The sequence below is a fragment of the Andrographis paniculata genome, unplaced genomic scaffold (genome assembly GCF_009805555.1).
Source record: "Andrographis paniculata isolate CXL003 unplaced genomic scaffold, ASM980555v1 Contig46END, whole genome shotgun sequence".
Classification (NCBI taxonomy): domain Eukaryota; kingdom Viridiplantae; phylum Streptophyta; class Magnoliopsida; order Lamiales; family Acanthaceae; genus Andrographis; species Andrographis paniculata.
This window is the reverse complement of record NW_026137580.1, coordinates 2,930,546-2,953,623: the sequence shown is the minus strand read 5'-3', so window position 1 is coordinate 2,953,623 and position 23,078 is coordinate 2,930,546. Positions and strand designations below refer to the sequence as shown.

Sequence of the window (23,078 nt, the reverse complement as noted above, 5' to 3'; positions counted from 1 at the left end):
TATCACCCCGATGCCACCCACGCACCATCTCTGTGGCTGTCACTCACCGTCGCTGTCTCCGCCCCACGTACTTTCACCGTCACCCCCGTGCCACCCACATGCGCCTGCTCTGCTCTATCAACAACTCATATGCATCAAAGTTTTGGAAGAGCCTCCGCTAGAGAAGCTACAAGTAGTAGCACAAGCGCAATGCAACCTAATGTCATACAAGAGTTTGAACAACTCCATGGCCATATCGATTCAATGGAGTAGACAACTTTGAGCTCTAACAGCATGCTAAGATTTATTATGGAATGGATGAATGCATCTTAATTTCTTGCTGGAGATGGGGCTGAGACTTCGAATTGATTTTTTTCATTGTATGGTATGCTATATGCATTAAATGTATCCATATTTATAAGTTTGTGTACCTCTCTTTTTGTACTTTAAATAAATTGGTGGTTGTTTCACATTGATGATCTTCGACAGTATGCTTTATTTTCAGTGAAAGCATATTCTTTTTCCATTGGTGCTGCTCCTCATACTTCTCAACTACCCATACTTATCTGTTTCGGCAACCTAGTCGTCTTCCCAATCATCGCAAGTGTAGCCTTCCAAGGTGCCTTCCAGACCTCCTATAATATGGATAAGGCCAATGTTTGGGTTTGGTTCGGCTGTATTCCAACAGAGTTAATGGATATATGCTGAAAGTGGTCTTCTTCTAGATCTGAGTTGTCCTTTTCATCCTGAGTTTCTTGAGGGACTGTAGAAGGCGTTTGCCCTCACCTTCTTCATTGCTGAAATGTTTTCTTCAGCTTTATTGGTCTTAGAAGTCAACATCCGGAGATCAGCATACCCCTGCAAGACAAGTTTTTTCTTAATTGAATGTGCATCCCATTAATAGCAATGCTTACAACTTGATCCTCCTGAATTTTCAAATTGCACCTGTCTTCTACCCTTCGGAATCGCTCTAAGAAAATTTCTACAGGCTTATCCAGCCATTACCGTAAAACTGAGAAGATTAGTGATAGTCCTCTCGGGTAGCAGACTATGAAAACACTCATGAAATGCACTCTCCACCGTTGAGCCGTAAATCAACTTATGTGCTGATAGTCATTTTGGAATCCTTCCTAATATCTTTATATTTTGAGAAATAGGATATTCTTCTATAATTCAGTTTGAAAAAAGCTGTTGGTACTATGGCCTTGCGGGTCTAGCAGAATCATTCCTATATACCCTCCAAACTACTTCTTCCCAAGCATCTGGATTTATTGGCATATTTCTACATATGTTCTCATGTTGCTCATAATTTGGTGAAATCGGCTGGGATAAATCTGTAATCAAGTAGTTCTCCACCTGTTGGATATGACATATTTTCCACTAGAAATTGCAGAATGTGATACATAGGCCCCCTAATATGCGGTCGCGGCTGTGGCCCCTTAGGAATTGCCATTAGTGAGATTTATTGAACCACTTCCACAGCAAAACAATCCTCTCGCAGAGGAGGTACATCTTGAAGATGATATATTCCATTTGCTAGAGGTAGTGGATTTCCCGCTAGAAGTGGAGAAACTTGAGTATTGATCTTTTTATTGAAATATGTGGTCGTGGCCCTTCAAACAATTTCGCTGCTGATACTCCAACTAGCCAATTAGTTCGAATTGGATGGTCTGTCGAAACACATAGAGGTGGATTCGGGTGGACTTCCCTAGATGTACTTGGTGGTGGTGCATATAGAGCTGCTATAGTTGCCACTTTATCCACAATCACTTACCCTCCTAACAACAAGGGTAAATTGGTGGGGTCTAGGTGTATAAACTCTATAAACTCCATAGTATGATGGAAGAAAGAAAGATTGTTGGATCCACAGTATCAAATTCCCCTATGGCCCTAGTGGTAATGATGGCGACATATTTGCTCCAAAACTAATCAAATCCCATGTCGGATTAGTACACCATCATCCACCCAAGTGGATTGGGTTGATGTAAGGGAAACACCAGCGGATGATCCGACCACTTTATATGGATGAATGCTTGCATTCCCAGCCGGATTATATAGATAACTTGCCACCCAAGCGGATTGGGAAGCTTGAGAAACCATATTTGCAAATAATCTGGCTCTTCTAACTTAAGGAATCATAATTTCTCTAGGCAGATTTTGGTCTAGAAAGATCTGAACCAATGACGCTCCATAATTTATATATGCTTCTTCCATAGGGACTTTTCCCCTCTATGTTTCTTCATCCTGAAATCAAGTCATTTCTCTCCTAATAAACGTCGCTATAGTATCTACAATGTACCTGGAGGCTAAAAGAGAAGAATCATCTATGGGCGACTAAAGTTCGTCCCAATTTTGCTCCCAAAATATGATGGTAGGCCTGCAAACAAAATTTTGATCAACATAATGCAGAAGATTCTCATTCTAGCCTCTATATCTGGAAACACCGATGGTTTTCGGAGGCATGATTGCTTTCAATTTTTGTTCTTCAAATGGCAGTGAGACACGAAACAATCCCGGTCCAATTAGGCATGCCAATTTATTGTATCCAGAAATTTGGATATTCAATATTCTTGAAGGCTTTATGAAACCAGTCGGAAAATGGATAGAGGGTTCCCTAAAACACTTTGAAAAGCTCCAAGAAAAAAATGTCTCGTGTCTATGGAAAATTGAACAATAAATTTTTTGATAAAATAAATTGGAATTTGACTTTCAAAAAGAAAAAGAAAAGCTCCTTACAGTTCACCGGATCACATCGGCCTGTTGTATAAAAATTTTATATGCTATGTCTCCAATTTCAACTTGAATGCAATGATTCACCTCCTTGTGCACCATTTCCACCATCGTTTCAGCAGATGATGATGACTCATCTTTTCTTAACCTTGGGGTACGGCTCTCACTGGGGTGAACCAATGTCCCTAATCTAGTGTTACATGCACCAGCATTCAAGCCTGGACTCTATTCTGATTCGACATGTCTATCACCTTACCACTACGAAGTTTCATACATGAACCCGACTTTGTCCCACTGGACGTGCCAATTGTTGGTGCCTAAAACTTTGTAATGCTCCAAACTTATCTTAAAATGTCGTAGGTTCAAACGACATGGGTTCCAGCAGTATTCCAAAGAAACTGTCTGTCGTCGAGTTATCAAGATCATATGCAATTACCTAAGCTGAATTAAAATAATCTACGGAAAGCAAGTAAAATAATCTACAGAAAGTGCTTAATTTCGACTAAATGCATAAACAAATAAAGAAAACACAAAAGCTAAAACCGTGAAGAAAGTAGAGAAATACTATAATTGTTTTCTTGTTGTGTGCCTTGTGTGTGTACTATGTGTTTTACTAGACTTAATCTTAAGATCAAGTAACCGCCCTAACTAGTAGGGAGGGATTATGAATAAATTCAGTCACTTTACTAAAGTTGATTATAGAAGAAGATAAATAACTAATAAGACAATGAATCAGTTGAACAAAGTTAGGTTCGATAGAGAACCGGAATCCACACTCTCTTAGTTTATGCAATTATGTATTTATAATACAACCTATATCCTTTTTCTTGATGTATTTCTACTGTCATTGTTATAACCCACTGAAAATCATACATTCAAAGCCAGAGTGAAGTGATTAACCTCTGTATCTCACTCTCAATATGTTAGCCATCTGGCTGATTTCTCCTTCTCTTGGCACCAAATTCCTCTATCAACTCATTTCCTTCAATATATAGCTTTCCCGTGGTGGTTTACAATATACATTAGAAAAACTTGGCAAAAACGAAGATAGATAAGTAAACACAATAATATTCATTTTATAATCAGAAACATTGATGCATTCATTACAAGATATATCTGTTAGGGTAACAAAAAACACAAATGATTTCTCTGTTAAGTGGAATACTATCTTTCAACCATATTCGATAACACTTATACTTAAATACAAAATTTACAAGCAGAAAGGCCTTGTAACAATGAATAACCTAGTTCTTCAGATATAGTTGATACCTTATCTCCACATGCTGTGATTCCTTCAAAGGTGCATTCGTAAATAGCAGTATGTTGGTACCTTCCAGCAAATTTAAATGTCTTACATCCACTACCACAGCTAAAATATAAGCACCATTTTCATAATTGATACCCAGAAGTGATCAAAGATTTTCAGTTTCCTTTTTCATCTGAAGAGCGCCTCCAACAATATCACCTCTTGTAATAATACCAATCTATGCATAGAAGAAGGATAATAGTGAATTCAAATGGCAACTTTTCTATGTATAAATGGATAAACAGGATAAATCATATTACCAGCTTCCCTTCGCTATCTACGACCGGCAGTCGGCGGAACTTTGTCTTAAGCAATAACCTACATAAAAAAAAACGTGGTATAGCTTGTCACTAAATATAATATGTAATTCTCAATACACAAGTCTCTTAATGTTCTACAGGAGTTTCTTAATGTTGTCGAACACAGCCTTTTTCTAAAATATCCTATCGATATCTCCTCTATGAATGTCTGTCATTTTGTGACTTGTCATTTACAATATACTCTTGTTAGTAGATACACAAGAGACCAAGTTATTAAAAAAGAACATCGATTAAAAGAAAGCAAGGGTTTTAGCTTTGCAATACAGAAAAACCCCTTTCTTTCTCTTATACACATTACTGTTCCTCTGCCCTATTCTCTTTTGTAGCTGATTGCTATAACCCGCATCTAGTTTCCTCTCTTCTCTAATTTCCTTGTGTTGTTAATGCTAATATCTATAGTATACCCAAATCCAACAAATTTGGACAGAATGGCCACAGCTCCAAATTCTATATTCCCCAATACAATCACTCAACTTCCATTGGTTATTGGAGTTCCTAAATGAAAACTATTTTCCTTGTGAGATGTTGTGGAAGAAAACTGAGGAAACACGAGAGGAAAGAGATGGTGAATGTACAGGAAAAAGGCATTGAATATAAGACTGCAACAACATTGAGTTTTTATTTAACAAAGTATGAGAAAACCCATTTATACAAGGATACACAGCATTGGGAAGGCAAGATATGCATGTGAAATTCTGAAAATAGACTTTCAGGGTTCAGAAAAGTGATGCCATGAAGTTGCAATCTTGTGGAGTCAATTTGGAAAATTGTTAATGAAAGAAAGTGAGCTGGTTAGAGATTACTTCTCAAAAGCTACCAAAATCATCATCAAGTAAAAACCTTTAATAGGTACTCGAAAAGAAAGTGGTTGAGATAATTTTAAGAAGTTTGACTAAAAAATTTGAGCATAGTCTTGTAATTAGTACTTGTTACTGTGGGTTAAAAATTTCTAACCAGATAATAACCAAAGAGCTTCTTTTTTCTTCTAAATCCAATACTCATTCTGCTCTAGGTCCCAACTCTTTTCTCTCTTTTCTATTTCCTTGTGTTGCTGCTGTTCACAGCTTCCCCATCCCCAAAAATTATACACTCAAATTCAACATGGAATACGGAGTGGGCTTATTATGCATAACTCAGGGAATTTATCAAGAAGGAAGAAGTATCAATTTCATATTCTATCATTGCAAAATCATTTCAGTCAGTGCTCAACTTGTTTATCTCTAATCCTTAATTTACTGTAAGCATTCAATTATGATATGTGTGCGAATTAGCTTATCTAACTGTGTATTCTCTTTTGAAAATTCTCATTATTGAAGAAATAAAAAGAAGGCTAATTTGGAAAAAAACTTGGAAATTAATCTATCTAATTCATCCAGTCAGTTTCTGTTTTTCTTCTCAGACTTATCCATAATCTCACATTCTTATTGGATAGAAAAGGATGAAAAGCAACAGTTGAACAAATATCTAATTTTCTCTCTATCATGCATCTATATTACCCTTGGGGATTTTCCGTTCTTAAAACTAAAACCAAATTCTTATTTGAATGACCTCGGAAAGAGTTTAACACCAATCATATGAGTGATGACAGCTTTAGTTATTTCTTGTTTCTATTTTATCATCGAAATGAATTGTACTACAAACAGTAGATCCATGACAATATTCTCAAGCTAAGGCACAACAAGATTTTTTATGCTCCTAAATAATTATAAACCACATAGCTGTACCTAATGTGGTTGATCAAATATTGAACCTCAGTAGTGACTTTTTTAGATACTGCTAGTAAGATAATGAAATAAAATATGTTTCACAGCCACTTTTAAGAAAATTAAAACCAAATAATTGGGGGGTGGGGTGACAATCACCTTGCAGCATCCTCAAGATTGGTGGTTTCACGAACTACCAGGGGGGCCGAAGTCATAAGATCACCAATAACCTTCCCATTTGTCTTACTGAGTAGCTTCTGAAGTTCATTAAATGTCTGCAAATATAGAAATGATATGAAATAGATGTCTAGAAAGTTTGCTAATTTCTATATACAGTTCCATAAACTATCACGATGTGGATAATAATATAAGACAATATAGGTAATTGCTGTTATAAAAGGACCGGCCACTTTTAATATGCTAGAATTACATATATATATATATATATTTAACGAAAAACCGTTAAATATTAATTATTACATTAATGTTGTGTTTGTGTCTCTCATCTACTGGTTTTCTCTGTCTTTTCATGTTTCCCTAGGATGTCTATAATCCTTGTAATTAGACTTTTCTAAAGATCAATTTAAGTAAATAAAAATTTATTTCTCTTCCAATTTTTTCTTGGCATAAAGCATAACACCTCTATTTAGTTCGCATCACAATGCTATCTGCTTTTCTCAATTAATCCTTCTCCACCATCCCAATTCCGAACTTGTTCATACCCTCCAACCAGCATGCTCTGGTGACCATGTTGCCGCTGATAGTATCACTAGAATAATCGCCACACACTAGAAATTGTGGTCATTCTCAACTGAAACTCTGTGGGTTAACTCAATTTTTTCACCCGAAATTCGAGTCTTGTCCTTTTTCCCAATTCAACGGATTGAAACTTCATTGCTTTATTTCAATTTCAAGTTGTCTTGCTGCACCATATTCCAATCCTTTTTTTTCTGTTTCCTCATGAAAGAACTAAGCAAATTGAGGCAAATTTACCATTCCGGTTTCTTTCTCTCTTTCCTTTTGTCCAGTCCAAATCTCTTTCCGTTTGTCCAGTCCAAAGATCAAGTTGCTGATTTATTCATGAAGATCTCGTGAGGATCAAAATGCGGTACATTTATGACAAATTCAAACTTATGATATGTACGCCCCAACTAGGGGGTGGGTGGTAGATATTAATTGTTAGATTGAATTTGCATTTATTCGTAACATTTTCTCCACCTCTTTAGTTTACTTTGTCTGTCTTTTCATGATTCTATAGGATATCTATAAATCTTGTAATTGGACATTGTAAAGACTAAAGTGAATGACAATTCATTACTTTCCAATTTTTACAAGAAAAAATCAATGGATACTTAAAGCATCAATGCACTAAGAACAAAAACACAAAATAATTTCCAATTAGTGTGACCAAATGACAAGACATTTCATTATATACAATTTGACAAGAGCTAGACTAAATTATTGACTTCTAGTCTTCACTTATAGATTTTAGGTTTCCACCATGAATCATTCTAGTGATGTTACTTCATAGTATTCAACGACAACAAAGAGAACAAATGATAGTAATAAGTTTCTTGGTTGGGTTACAGTCTCACTTTGATAATGTCAGGTCACAATTACTAGCTACTTCAGATGTTCCCCTAATTATCTGTAGTATTCCAACATTTGAGTTGTATGGATATTTTTCTCCTTCTACCCCTATCCATGCATTGGTGGGTCGCTTCACGGTACGTTGGCTCGTTAATCTAGGGGCAACCATAGGATACTCGTGGTACTCCTAGTGGGATCATTGTTTGCTACTACTGTCATGAACATGGAGATAGAGATTTTGTAAAAAAATGGAAGAATTGAAATAAAAAAGTTCATTCTGCAAATGTGACTACAACCGATAACAGACCTCAGATGGTTATTATTCTTGCAGACAATATGCTTGGCTCACTGTTTCCCAAGATAGTTTGCCGAATTGATCTCATTCAGTTAGTGCAGTAGCTGAATCAAGTAACACCAATAAGTGTCTTATTTCCTCTGCTTCCAAGTGGATGTCATTGACACTAGAGCAACTGGCCATATGACAGGTAACCCAAGTCTTTTATCCTCTGTTGGTTCTAGTCATTCATCTGTTATCCATGGTGATGGCTCTAGTGCTACTAGTTGTTAATCCTACACTATCTCTTTCTTACATTCTATGTTATTATATATTCCTGGCCTCTAGTTTAATTTGACCACTATAGAAATAACACACGTGCTTTAAACTGTTGTTTCTCATTCTTCACTAATCATTGTTCGTTTCAAGACAGTGTGACGAAAAGGATTATTGATAGTGGGCATATGTCAAGGAGCAATATCCTTGATACCTTTAGATCTGTTGAGTCTGATTTTCATGTCGCTTGTTTTGGTATCTGCACTCCTTTTGAAGTTCATTGTCAGTTTAGTCATCCCTCCCTACCCTTGCTGAAACAGTAAGCTGAGCAAAAGGACCAGCATTCCTTTAGACAGCCCGTTCTTTGTTGTTTTAAATGAAAGTTCCTAAGATCTTTTGGACAGATGCTATTTCTACAACATGTTTCTTAATTAATCATTTGTAAACATCAGTCTTGGTATGTAAAACACCTTATCAAATTCTCTTTCCATCAAAACCTTTGTTTCCTCTTCTTGCTAGTCTTTGGGTGTCTATGTTATGTTCGGAATATTCTGCCATGTATTATTGAACTCTAATTGTATATGGGAGTTGGTTCTTTTACCGAGGCTTTACTAATTTTGGTTTCCGTGCTGTTATGATTGATAAGATAAACGCACTGAACTCTAATGGTACATGGGAGTTGGTTCTTTTACCGAAAAGGAAATACTTGTCATTGGGTCTTTAGTCTTTACAATTATGTTTCACTCCAATGGCTCTCATGCTTGCCTAAAGGCATGTCTTGTGACTAAATATTATGCTCAAACGCATGGTGTGTACGATGCTGATACAGTTTCGCCAGTAGCCAAGTTAACTTTTGTTTACATATTGATATGTTTGGTTGTTCGTCATAATTGGCCAATATGGCAATTGGATATTGTTATGACTTAGGGTAATCGAAGAGAGAATTTATTTGAATCAATGAAAATAGAGCAACAGAGGAAAACCAATTCGCTCTGTAATCAAAACCAAAATAATGACTTGCCTAACCTAACAAAACTTAGATGCACCGTATATATAGGCTGACTTATGGGCCAAGCCCAAAACTCATAATAAAAAATGAAACAGTAAATAAAATAATAAGAGAAATAAAATAATAATTACCCTAAATTAGTACCGTGCTTCTCCCTCTTCTAATATAAAACTTGACTTTACCCAACTCCATAACAACTCCATCCGTCTTAAAAACCGCTTTGTCCTCAAGGCGAAAGACAAGAAACTGGAAGCGCAATTCTTCTTCATCAACCCAAGTCGAATCCTTGTACATTACTCTGTGCCAATGTATCAAAACCTGAGGAATGAACTTTTCGCCTCTACCGTCATATGCTCGAGCTCCGTGGATTTTGACCTCACCTTTTGTCCACCCTTTGACCTCGTCTATCTCTTTGAGCTCGGCCATCCAATTCGTTTATAGGTCCACCATACAAGTTCGAGGGGACTTGCTTGCACACTTACGCAATAGTGTATAAGGCTCCTTAGAGCGGTAACAAAGTCGCTTAGACAAACACTCGCGATATTCTTCACGACTCAGTTTCCGGAAGGGAACCCGCACGGAGGACTGGTCCGAAACCACCGGGCATCCGCCAGTGGAGCTGCTGTCTGTGCTTGGTCTACTGCTCTCACCGCCATTCCCAAGACTAGAGGGACCTATCGGAGGTCCAATCTGCACTCCACTGCTAAGGCGCGAACTCGCAAATTAATCAGGCGGTCGTCCAGGTTATTGATATGTCGTGGCAAAACCAACATTGAATTTCCACTCAATGGTACGGATGATCTGGATGGTTGAGTCCAAATTAAGCCTGGCTCATGTGTCGCCAGTTGGATGAACTCGTTGATATATACTGATCAACTCCCTCTTTTTGCCGAAGTGTGGCAAGGTGCTCGTAGAGGCTCTCTACGTAACGATCATCAAAACGAAGTACTAGAGCTCAGGAAAACTCCGCCCTAGTGGCAATTGGGTGGCGAAAGTGTTGCCATCGAGACCAGTGCAGCGTTGTACCCTCCATGGCGATACGCGCTAATGCTACCTTGAGTTCTGTTCGCACCTGGTGGAGTTCAAACTGTTGCTTAATGCGAGCAACCCAACCAATAGGCTTTATCCCGTCAAAATCTGGTGGTTTGACTTCTAAGATGAGTGGGGTGGCGAAGCTACGTTGCGGGAGGTCAACCCCCACAACGGTTGAGAATCCGGCGCGAGTGGATGTTGCGCCATGGGCAGCGGCGCTGAGGGCGCCGAGAACTGAGTCGGTGGCTACTCACTGACGCAGTGGCGTCAACGGCGGCGCTGACGCCACCGAGCGCTGCCTTGATCGCTGCGAGCAACTCCTGCCGCAGGGAAATCATCTGATTCGTGTTATGATCTCCCAAAGTCTCAAGCTTGACGAAAAGATCTAGGCGGATCCGGTTTACTTCCTCATGTATTTCTCCAACGGTTGCTTCCAATAGTTCGAATCGTTGTTAATTGGAGATGGGCATGATTCTGTCAGCAGAGGATCTGGCAGGTCGGACCAATTGTTATGACTTAGAGTTATCGAAGAGAGAATTTATTCGAATCAATGAAAATAGAGCACCACATAGTAAAACCAATTCGCTCTGTAACCAAAACCAAAATAATGATTGTCTAACCTAACATAACCAAGATGCACCCTATATATAGGCGAACTTATGGGTCAAGCCCAAAACTCATAATCAACAATTAAACCGTAAATAAAATAATAAGAGAAATAATAAGAAATAAAATAATAATTATCCTAAATGAGTACGGTGCTTCTCTATTTTCTAATATAGACCTTGACTTTACCCAACTCCATAACAGATATGAACAATGTTTTTGTCCATGGCAAGGAAGTGTATATGGAGTAACTTCCAGGTTTGTTGCCTAGGGGAAATTGGGAAAAGTGTGCCATTTGTGAAAGTACTTATATGGCCTAAAATAGAGTCCTTGGGAGTGATTTGGCAAGTTTACCCATGCAATTGAGACCTTTTGGATCATAAAGTGCGGATCGGATCATTATGGGTGTGTTTGTTTGTGGGTTTGAGTTTTTTTATTTGGATTTTTTAATAGTAAAAAGTTGAATTTGAATAGTTGTTTGATGTTATATAAATAGAGGTTGATTTGATATTTTGAATATAAAATAAATTTCTAGTATAATATAAAAAGATAAAAGTAATTGTTTGATTATATTTTTTTTTTTAGGGAAAAAAGTATCTGAATACTACAAATATGTAGTAAAATCCACAAAACAATACAATCTATGCTTTTTTTATCATCATACAGATTTAGCTTTACCCTTCTCGTGGTATCCGTGGATGACATTATTATCACTATGTGGGATCTCAACTTGAAGAAATTTATTCACTCACAATTTCAGACTAAAGATCTTGACAAGCTACAATATTTTCTAAGGATTGAGGTGTTCCGGAGAAGAATGGTGTATTCCTCTCTTAGAAAAATACATCCTTCATTTGTTGAGTGCAACAGGATATATTAAGGCTAGACCATCCAACGCTCTTATGACACCAAACCAAACATTTACAAAAGATGGAAAAACTTTTATGGAGTATGAAAGATATTGATAGAGGGAAAAATAGAAAAGTGTATGAAGTCAAGATTAAAGAGTAAGAGGAGTCTTGGTCGATGCTTGTGTATTGACAACGGGGATAGACTTAGGCTTGCTATTCGCGGGTTTAGATTTTATTTACCTATTTTTCTATATATATTATAGTTTGAATTGGGTTTGCCCTTTAGTTATTGGATGGACTTATTTTATTTTTAAGGGTGTGTTTGTTTGGGGGATTGGATTTTAAATCCACTATTCATTTTAATTTTTTCTTTCCAAAAACATCAAATCAAACACCTATTTTTTATTTTTTATATTATACTAAAAATCAATTTTACATTCAAAACATCACATCAACACTATTTATATCACATCATACAACTATTCAAATTCAAAATTTTTACTATTAAAATCCCAACTCAAAATCCAAACCCCCAAACAAACACGCCCTTAATAAGTAAGGTTTAGGTAATAGTATTTAAGGATTAATTAGGGTTGCAAAAATTTCGGAAATAAAAAAGCCGTCAAGCTTTGGGCAAACAGTTGATAGCGTTTGATTGTTTTTGGACAAACGATTGATATCGTTTAATTTTTCTTATCTTTTATTTCATTTCTATCAATTGGTCCGACCTGCTGGATCCCGATCCCGTCGTCACGACAACAACACGATCAACAGCAGAGCGACTGGACAAACTTGAGGCTGATCAAGCCGAGATAAAAGAGAACATGAAGATGACTAACATTTAACTGGCAGAGATCATGGAAACTCTTACGGAATTCTCAAAAGTAATTTTAAAACCCTCTAGATTGCAACAATTGGCAACAAGCTACTATGCAGAGGATAGCGCGACGGTGGAAGGTGGCACACCGCTGCTCCCGGCAGCCGCGCCACTGCAACCAACACTTCCGCCCTCGACCGTTGTATCATTGCCACCGGAAATTGACTCCTGATCGCATACGGGCCCTGTGCAACCTCCATCCTTTAATGGTTCGGATCCGATAGGATGGTTGGCCCGCGTCAATCAACAATTTGAAATTCATAACATCAATCCAGAGATGTAATTGTGTGCAGATGTGGTGACCATGGAAGAAGTTGCATTGCACTGGTCAACCTAGTTACGCTCTCGTAAACTGGGGTTGACATGGGAAGAATTTTCGCAAATGCTGGTAGCGAAATTTGATACGTATTTGAAAGGGAGTCTTTTTGAACGATTGGTAGACATTAAACGGGAGAAATCGGTAGATGACTACATAACTATAGTCGTTCAAGTGGCTAGCCAATACGCACTATCTAGGCTACTTTATGATTCGGATCCGATAGGATGGTTGGCCCGCGTCAATCAACAATTTGAAATTCATAACACCAGTCCAGAGATGTAACTGTATGCTGTTATGGTGACCATGGAAGAAGTTGCATTGCACTGGTCAATCTAGTTACGCTTTCGCAAACCGGGGCTGACATGGGAAGAATTTTCGCAAGTGCTGGTGGCAAAATTTGATACGCGTTTGAAGGGGAATCTTTTTGAATGATTGGTAGACATTAAACGGGATGAATCGATAGATGACTACATAACTATATTCGTTCAATTGGCTAGCCAATACGCACTATCTGGGCTACTTTATGAAAGATCTAAAGGACTCGATTCGAAGTTCCCTCCGTCTTCTTAGGTCCAGAGACTTAGAGACGGCCATGGAGTTGTCTAGAGACATTGAGCATAATCTTCAGATGTATGTTGATAGACACGCATATCAAAATTTGAGCAGCCCGACACTATAAGCAAGCTCTATATCCGAACCAAGCAACATTTTTAAGGTTTCAGGGGTCAAACATTACAGAACTATTAGCAAACCTTTCGGTTATCCTTCCGTGGCTCAATTGGAGGCAACTAGTCAGTCAGCAGCCCGGAATCGCTTTACCTGTCTCTCACCCCTAGAATTTTCTGAATTACGAGCCAAAGGACTGTGTTTTCATTGCAAGAAACCATACACCCCAAAACATGATGTTTCTCAAACAATTGCGAGTCATGATAGCTAAAGAAGACGAAGAGGTCTTGAATCTTCAACAGTTTGAATATTATGTACCTACGACGCAAGAAGATTGGAGGGGAAAGCAAGTAGATGCATCAATAGAAGATGGGACCTTAGCATTTTTCTTTGTATATGGCTTTCCGAGCCAACAGACTGTGATTGCATGGAGTTGTGCGAGAAAGGAAGGTGACAATATTAGCTGATACTGGCGCTAGTCACAATCTTATATTTTTTTTCTTAGTGTCCACTCTATGATTACCACGAAATCGTACAAAAAGATTTGCATAACGATAGGAATCTGAATGATTATTCCGGGATTTTACGGTCTCAGTACAGGGTTGTGAGGAAACAACCAAGTGTTTTGTGTTTCCCTTCGAGGGTGGTGTTGATATTATTTTCGGTATAGCTTGGGTAGCCACATTGGGCGATGTTCAAACAAATTAGAGAGGGAGAAAAACAAGAGAAAGATCAAAGCTTATTCCAGTTCTCATACCTCGACCTTGGGGACAAAGTCGATTCGAAGAGGGATGAAATTGATAGAGAGCAAAATCGAAAAATGTATGAAGTTAAGATTAAAGAGATAGAGGAGTCTCGGCCAATGTTTTTGTATTGACGATGGGGATGGGCTTAGGCTTATTGTTTGCGGGTTTAGATTTTATTCTTATTTTTAATTAATATACTATATTTTGAATTGGGCTTGTCCTTTAGTTATTGGGTGGACTTATTTTATTTTAGTAAATAGGGTTTAGGTAATAGTATTTAAGGAGTAATTAGGGTTGGAGAATATCTTCTGGAATTTTGAAAATAAAGTAGCCGTCAAGCTTTGGACAAACGGTTGGTACCGTTTGATTGTTCTTGGGCAAACAATTGATATTGTTTGATTTTTTTTTATCCTTTATTTCGTTTCTTTCAGATATCATGGAGTAGTAGATAAACTAAATTATCTCACCGTAACTTGGCCAAACATAGCTTATCCGATTAGTATGGTAAGTCAATTCAAGAGTGCGCCTACAGTCAACATTGGGAGGCTCAGGAACAAATTTTGTAATATCTAAAGGGTACTACAAAACAGGGGTTGTTGTACAATAACTTTGATCGGAATCAAATATGGTGTAAAAGACATTGATTGGTAGGTTCTAAAGTAGAACGCAGGGAAGTGGGGTTGTTGTACAAGAACTATTGTCATAATAAAATTGAGTGTTTTCCTGACATTGATTAGGTAGGTTTGAAAGTTTATTGTAATCACCCACTGGATAGTATATTTGTGGGTGGTAACATGGTTTTGTGGCTAAGCAAGAAACAAAATGTGGTATCTAGATCAAGTGTTGATTCATAGTATCGAGCGATGTTGCATTCCATTTGTGAGATTATTCGGATTCGTCAATTCCTGACAGAGTTAGGTTTCCAAATCTCAGCTCCAACACAACTATCATTTGATAATCTAGCAGCTCTCCACATAACATCCAATCCTGTAGCAGATTAAACATATTGAAATTGACTGTCATTTTATCTGGAAAAAGATCTAACAAGGTGCGGTGGTTATAGGCCATGTAAAAATAGGAGACCGGGTAGGAGATCTAGCACTCGACTCAAATATCTTTGTGACAACTGGGCATGATTGACATTTATGCTCCAACTTGAGGGGAATGTTACATGTATTGTTAGATATACATGTGTATATAGTAGTTAGTGACTTATTATAAAGTGTGGGCCAAGCCCAAGTTAGAATAGGGATTTGTATATTAGGTTTATACTGTAATAAGGTAAATCAATTTTTTTAATAGAAGAGATATTATTCAGTTTATAAAGTGAACAATGCAAGTGTTTAAATATATTTTTCAAGTGCTTTGGAATTTTGGAGAGTTTTGTAAATGCTAAAAAAGTTTGTAAGAAAAGGTATTTTAAGTAATTAAAATTGGTGTTGAATGTGATGTTTTGATGAAAAAGAAAAAGGAAAAAAAAGGGTTCTTGTAATATATTTTAGAGAGAATTTTTCGTGAGTAGTCAGTAGCGTAAAATATGGTTGGAAACATAAGTAAACAGAAACCTGAAATTTTGCACATTTTTTTAGCACCTAGAAAATATTTTAATTAAACTTATAATTTAAAACATAATTTTTCAAAAAGTTTTTCAAAGGAAAGGGCATGTTATTCATGACTTAAAGACGTTGATAAGTTTCGAGAGTAGCAAGAAGAAATAATACGTACTTTCCACGTGCTACCAACAACTGGAAACATGCTTGTATCCTGTTGACCGCCACCTAAGTTTGACATACGAAAAAATGATATATTAAGAAACAGGGCTTTTATAATGTATAGAAATTGATAAGCCTGATTCAATCACCCAAAAAAAAAAAAAAGGGAAAACAATACATGATAGCATTAACAAACAATGCATAATCCAATGTAACACAAAAGACTATCACTAACATAGAAATTGATAAGCCTGATTCAATCACCCCAAAAAAAAAAAAAAAAGGGAAAACAATACATGATAGCATTAACAAACAATGCAAAATCCAATGTAACACAAAAGACTATCACTAACATAGATTTTGTTATGAAAATCCCAGCGAGTTTTTGAGTATATGGTTCTAATCCCGTCGTTTCAACTCTACCACAATACAAAAACTAACGTACATATAAAAGTTGCACAGCTGCCTGACACTCACAAAATCCTGACAGTTCGCTGCTTTTGCACATGACAAACATTGTCTTCGGGGTGAAAAATAACAACAAAAAGGTGTCATGCATGGGCTGATACATGGACTAGAAATCCATTACGGCAAAGGAAACTTGTCCCTAAGACAAGAACATAATCATTTGTCTAAAATTGTAGTGAGGATTTTTGTGAGGTGGTGTGATCTCTCTCAAGGTATGCTTCAAGTTCTGTTGTGTAATTTCCCATGTCCCATATAGGAAAAGTGAAAAAAAAAAATAGGGGCATTGGCTCCTATAAATTAATCCCTTTGGGTCTTGTTTTAACACACGACAACGAGTCTTTTTCTCCTTAGTAACTAGAGAGAGTGAATTTGAGATTTGGTGAGTTGTTGTGAGGAAGGTTTTATAATTTTGTCCATGCAAATATTGTAATAAATATTTTAGTGGATTATCTTGTTTTGGAATCGTGGATGTAGGTCTGTTGTGAGACCGAACAACGTTAAATTCTCGTATCTTGTTGTAGGATTCTTCTACATCGACATTGCGAGGGTGATTCTCATACTGTAGATGGACTTGGGTTTTAATACCCCCTCCGGTTCCTCGACCTCTGACTATGGTGCGTTTGGAAGCACCGTCCCCAGGATGGTTCAAGCTTAACACGGATGCTACAACCCGATCCCGCATGCAACGAACACTTTGACAGAGATGACGGCGATTCAGACTGGAGTTGGGATAGCAATTGATTGAGGATTGGTGCCATTGTAAATCAAGACCGATTCGAAAGCATGCATATCTTTGATCTCCTCCGAATCCAGCCACTGGATTTTACAGCGATGTCTTTTCTGTATTCAATCGTGGCACCGGTATGTGACTTGGGGGATATCGCATATTTACAGGGACTTACTTGGTTGACTGAGACTTGTGATATTTGGAACTTGTGTTATTCTTGTAATAGGCAAATATTGATTGTTGTTAGTGCCTCATAGACATAGTACTTAGTTAGATTGGCATTGACACTTAGGGGGTGTTAGGTAATGCTTTCATTTTTTTTTTGTTTGGTTAAGACAGAAAATTCAAAATTGGGAAATAAACCATTTCCTATTCTTTAATTTTATTTCTCTCCTGTATAGAAATAGAGAGAAATTAAGAAAATACAGTGTGTTTATATATTTCTTTTTTTATTTTTTATATTTAACTTTTATGATTGAATTTCTGTTTTTTTTTTTAAAAAAAAAAATTCTTACTATTATTAGTACTTAGGTTGTTTGTTTGTTGGTATTGGACTATGTAATTTGTATCAGCAGAACTACGTATGACTTGATGCCGTTCGGATACATTGCAGCGCTATATATTTTTTCTTTTTAAAGTAACTTGTCCCATTTTTTGCATTACTATTCTTTCTGTCGTCCCATTGTCAGCCATCACCAACACTAGCACAAAAACTTTTCCCACCAAACCACGTCCACTAAGCCTGCAAAACATCTTAATCTCGCCAAAACTCATTTCAAATTTTCTTTAATCTTGCAAATTGACCACTACGAATTTGTTTCGGTAAAATTTGATCCTATTGGGCTCTATCAAGGATCCTCAAACCAGACATGAGATTCTTTATTTTAAGCTCCACCATTTTCACTGCATGTCTTCGTTACAAGCCTGTTTGCTCTGTCAGCTACTCGCCTAACTCTGCCAACCTTTTAAGAAAACTGTAGTTGTCTATTGTGACAGTACCAGCACTATTCACCTCTCAATTAATCTGGTGCAAAATCAACGCAGCAATCATGTGGAGATTGATCTACACTACTTACGTGTAGGACTGGGAGAAATCTATGTGCTTCACATTCCAACCTACCTACAATATGCTAATATCTTCCCAAGGAGTTACTAACTATCCTCTTTAATGAGTTCCGGTCTAGTCTCAACATCCCCTCCTCTCTCAGTTGACACTGTGGGGGGCTATTGAAATATATCTAGCTTTATGGAAGATCGGTTTTTCATTGACTAACTTTTAGTATTGACAATAAATTCCCTTATTTAGCTCGTAGATCCATGTCTTATTGAACTTCTAGATTAGTGCTTTATTTAGCTCCTAGATTTGCTATTTTTAAATCTATGAAATTAATTAGTTGCCTAACTTATGGAATTCTCCCAATCATTCCCCACTCTTAGAAACCTCAAATCACAGAGGAGAAAAGGATTTTCAATCAAAGGAATGCTTCAAGAAGTAAGGTCTCTTACCAAAATAGGCGGTGTGTTTGGTGGTGTTATTATTGTAGAAGAATAGTTGGTTTCCTTGGGCATGGTGTATGCAAGGATAGTTGTAAAAAGAGGTTGAGTGATCCTATCTTTTGTTGATGTTGACTGCTGAGTTCATTAATAGCCTATTTAAAGGTTTATTAGTTGATAGTCCTAAATTGAAATCTCTCATAGGTAGGTCTTACAATTGAATTGAATACTCATCTTGTGTGTTTCAGAGTGAGGCATTCTTCAAATTTCTTTTTGCAGACAAAGTGTAGGTATTGATCCTTGTTAATAAATTATGAGGCAGTATGCCATTTTCCTCACTAACAACCGTGAACAATGATGAATAGTGCCCACATGACAAAAAAAAAAAAAAAAAAAAAAAGGTAAAGTGTCCCATAAGGGATGGCCTGGTGGTGTGAAGGTGGACTCGTAATCGTGAAGTGATGAGTTCAAACTCCGACACCTTCAGGCCTCACCTACCACACATTGTTCTTCTAGTGTGACTTGTTTTGTCGTGCCTAGTTTACATGGTATAAGATTCGGCCGGAGTTTACTTAGAGCACACTCGAAGAATGGCGGCTGCGGGTTCCACGTTATATAAAAAGAAATGGTGAAGTGGCTTTGTTCAACCAAATATTCTTTTAACTAACACGGTTTCCCAATATATATATATCATTCCCTTCGTCCCACATAAAGTCTATACTATTTCTATTTCGGTACGTTCCACATAATGTCCTTTTCTTTAAATGATTATACACTTTAATCACATTTTAAATTTCATAATTTATAATTTTTTTAATCTTAATTAAATTATTTAGTTATGTTAATCTTCATTTATAATTATTTGTATTATACTATGATTATTATATTAATATACTTTTTAATTTCTTACTAATTATAATCTTCCTAAATTCTCGTATCAATGGTAAACGAGACATTTTATCGGGGGACTGAGGGAGAATATTCTCTCATAAAAAGTCAACATTCAAAACAAAAACTCCCTCGGGCTCTAAGGACTACATTGACTTTTTGTCGTGTTGATTTTTGAATATTAATTATTATATAAAAATGTAGTACAAATCAAGAGAAAATGGCAGAAATATTTCTATTAGTGTCTATGATACTAATATAATGATAATTTTTAAAAAAATTATACAAATATAAAGATATTTTTAATGTTAAGTACAATGACGCAAAAGGTGGTAAATGTAAATGGATTATTATTATTTATATTAGCGATACAATTCTTTATACCTCACATAAAAATAAAAATAAAAATCTAAAACTAAACAAACACACCCAATATGTTTTTAATATTTAATACTCTTTAATATATTAATATATTGGTGCATTCGTTATCACGAGTTATCTCAACCCACATGTTCCTTCCTCCTTTATTTTATATATATATATATATATATATATATTATAATAGCCATCTCACAGATATGTCTGGATATAAAAAAACATCAACACAAATCTCTGGCTTTCAACTGGCCTAAAACTACATGCAATTTAAATCATTTGTCGGGAAGTGAACTGTTTTAGCTGTCCCACATAAAATGTGGGAAAATAAAAAGTAAAATAAAATAAAAGAGGAGAGAAAAAGGGGGAGGGGGTAGGTGCGGGCATGCTATAATTCAACAGTTTTAATGGTACCTGAGATGGAGTCAAGTGCCAATAGGTCATAGTCAGAAACAACGCCAACCTGCAGCAAGCAAATCCAGATTGTTATTAGTTTATAAAGCAGCAGGTAATCTACTTATCATGCCAAGAAATGCAGCTGCTCTTGAATGGAAAAGATGATCATATTGTAATTTACCAACTTCCAGTCATCATCAACCACCGGAAATCCTGTAACTCTTTTATTAACAAGAGTCTCTAGAGCTGTGAATGAAGAGAAATGATTAGTCAAGGGAGCTAAGTAGTTGAAAAAATCAACATATAATATGTCAGCAACCTTCATCAACAGTAGTTGTTGGTTTTACAACATGCAAGTGCTCTTTTCTTGTCATAAAATCACCTACAGTGTAGGTTCCTTCCCGTGGCTGTATGACACAAAAGAAAAATCAAAGGGTTGAAGGATTTCATCCAAAAAGTTAGAAACCATAGTTTCCAGTTCAGTTATTGCAGAAGTTTTCTGGCACAATTACAGTGTCGTATTAGTTTGTCCTTAATTCCAATATGTAGGCAATGGACGTGATTTTATTTTTTCCAATGAGCCATCTACCGCATAGTACAAATGAATAATAAATAAACCAGTAATTAGAAGTGTCCATGATTTAAAATCAATGGTTAATAAGGTTGAAGAAATTATCTTCAAGAAACTCTCATAAAGCAGTGCGAATTTTCGGTTGCTGTTCAAGACACCATGTACACAAATTGATCCTGAAACTTAACATAGAGGTTTGTGGGGCAATTCAAACTCATGAGAAGTCATAATTAAATGTTCAAGTTCTAAATATGCTGAGGAAGGTGAAGGGAAAAGTAAATGAATGGAATGATAGAGTTGAGATATTTGGCATACACCAATGACAAATGCCAAAAGAGATACAATTAGTCTTCTTAAAAATTGCAGAAAAATAATCACATACTTTAGGTCAAATAAATTAAAATGTGTGAAACGGAGAAAATCAATGTTACAAAATTGCAGGATACACGGGATTTGGTTTTACTATTAACTTCCAATCCTATTAAATTTTAAATTCAAGGCTTAACGATAACAACCAAGACATAATACTTGTTCAAATTGAACTTGAGCCTAGGGATAAAAGTAATTCTAATCACTCAAGCCTACACATATATTTTAAGAGAAAAGAGAATGTACATGAGAAAAATGTTCATTCATATTATATAAGAGTTTTCAACGTCAACTTGATTATTTGAACTATAATTAGCATTTTGTACACTTAATTTATGAAGATAGATTCTTCTTGTAGATCATGTCAACTCAAACCAAGTTAGAAAATTTAATAGCTGACAAAATATGAAAATGGTTACTAGTTTCCACATTGTGGGAAAGGTGGCAACAGTTAAAGTAAGCGTTTCAAGTGTTCATTCTCACAATGTAAAAGAACGGTTCAGATCTTTATTATCAAGCTTGTAAAGTTTTCAGAAGGAGAGTGGACTTAACCTTCAAGGAAGATAAAATTTTCAGCCTTCTTTATGGTAAATCTTATGTGCTGATTTATTATTTGTTGTCGCACATCTCTCTTTACAATCTCATCAGAATTTACTTGAGTTAATAATCCTAGGTTTAAACTCCCAGACGTAAGAAGAAAAATTACCAGATGTAAGGTATCGTTTGTTTGTGCCAGTTCGCTTGTTTCTTATTCACTGATTTCAGAGTCCGAGTTTTCTCCCTTAATTCCCAACCTAACGTAATTTACAACTACTTCTAGGATATGTTTAACATATTGCGGTGTAATTAATTCTGCAATTATCGATCCTCTCCTTTATAACTTAAGCAAAAGATACGAAAATTTTGAGATTCACACAGAGCAAATCGATTATTACTTACAGAAACAGAATTAGTGCTACCATTGGTGGCAAAAAGCGAAGCATCCGACCGTCCAAACGCATAAAACCTAAGGAGACGCCGCCGACTTGACGAAGCATAACAACCACCACCAGCAGCACCAAGCCTTGAAACAGGGGAGCTGCTAGAACACGTGGGGATGCAAGGCAAACTGCGGCTGCGGCTACTAATGATCGAAACCCCTGCAGAACTGGAGAGGACGGCCATGGTACCAGCGAAAACAATGGAGTCCATGGGCTAGGATGTGTGGGAAATGCCAAAAGACAAAGAAACGGAGAAGGAGCTGTGAAGGGAAATGAAAGAAGAAGATATTTCTTTGCGCGTGTTTTGAATGATTTGATTTGAAGGCGTAGAGCTGCACTCAAGCATGTACGTGTATATATACGTCTTACGCTACGCTGGTGGGTTGGCTCTATTTAGACAAATTATTTTTCAGTCGTTTTATTCTATTTATTTTTTAAAAAATATTATTAAAATATCATATCAAGTAATTTTTTATTTTTACAAAACATTAAATTAAATATTAATTGTTTTTTGTTTTCAAACTCTTAAAATTCTAAATCTCTTCAAAAGTATCTGAGCAGAGATTGTTGCTTGAATTTTGAATATTCATTTTAATAATAATATTTTTAATTTAAATAATTATTTAAAATAAATACTTACTATTTCTTTTGTGTCAATTTAATATATATTTTATTATTTTTGTTTGTTTTATTTTAAAATTGTTTTACTAAAAATAATTATATATTAATGATAAAAAATTTTAAATTTTATTTAAATTGTGAATATATTATTACATATGTAATTAATTTATATATAAAACAAAAAAAAAATGTT

At 36.2% G+C, this 23,078-nt stretch overlaps 1 protein-coding gene across 1 annotated transcript; it reads right to left on the bottom strand.

The window, feature by feature from the left end:
- Positions 1 to 3,765: 3,765 nt before the first annotated feature.
- LOC127252484 (CBS domain-containing protein CBSX1, chloroplastic-like) lies at positions 3,766 to 22,606 on the bottom strand. The gene is made up of 8 exons (XM_051276676.1): positions 22,224 to 22,606; positions 20,664 to 20,751; positions 20,526 to 20,590; positions 20,363 to 20,411; positions 16,010 to 16,062; positions 6,198 to 6,313; positions 4,276 to 4,333; positions 3,766 to 4,193 (listed from the first exon to the last, which is right to left on the bottom strand). Exons 1-8 carry the CDS (start codon positions 22,473 to 22,475, stop codon positions 4,122 to 4,124), a joined length of 753 nt encoding a protein of 250 aa, XP_051132633.1. The 5' UTR covers positions 22,476 to 22,606; the 3' UTR covers positions 3,766 to 4,121.
- Between the last annotated feature and the right edge of the window lie 472 nt (positions 22,607 to 23,078).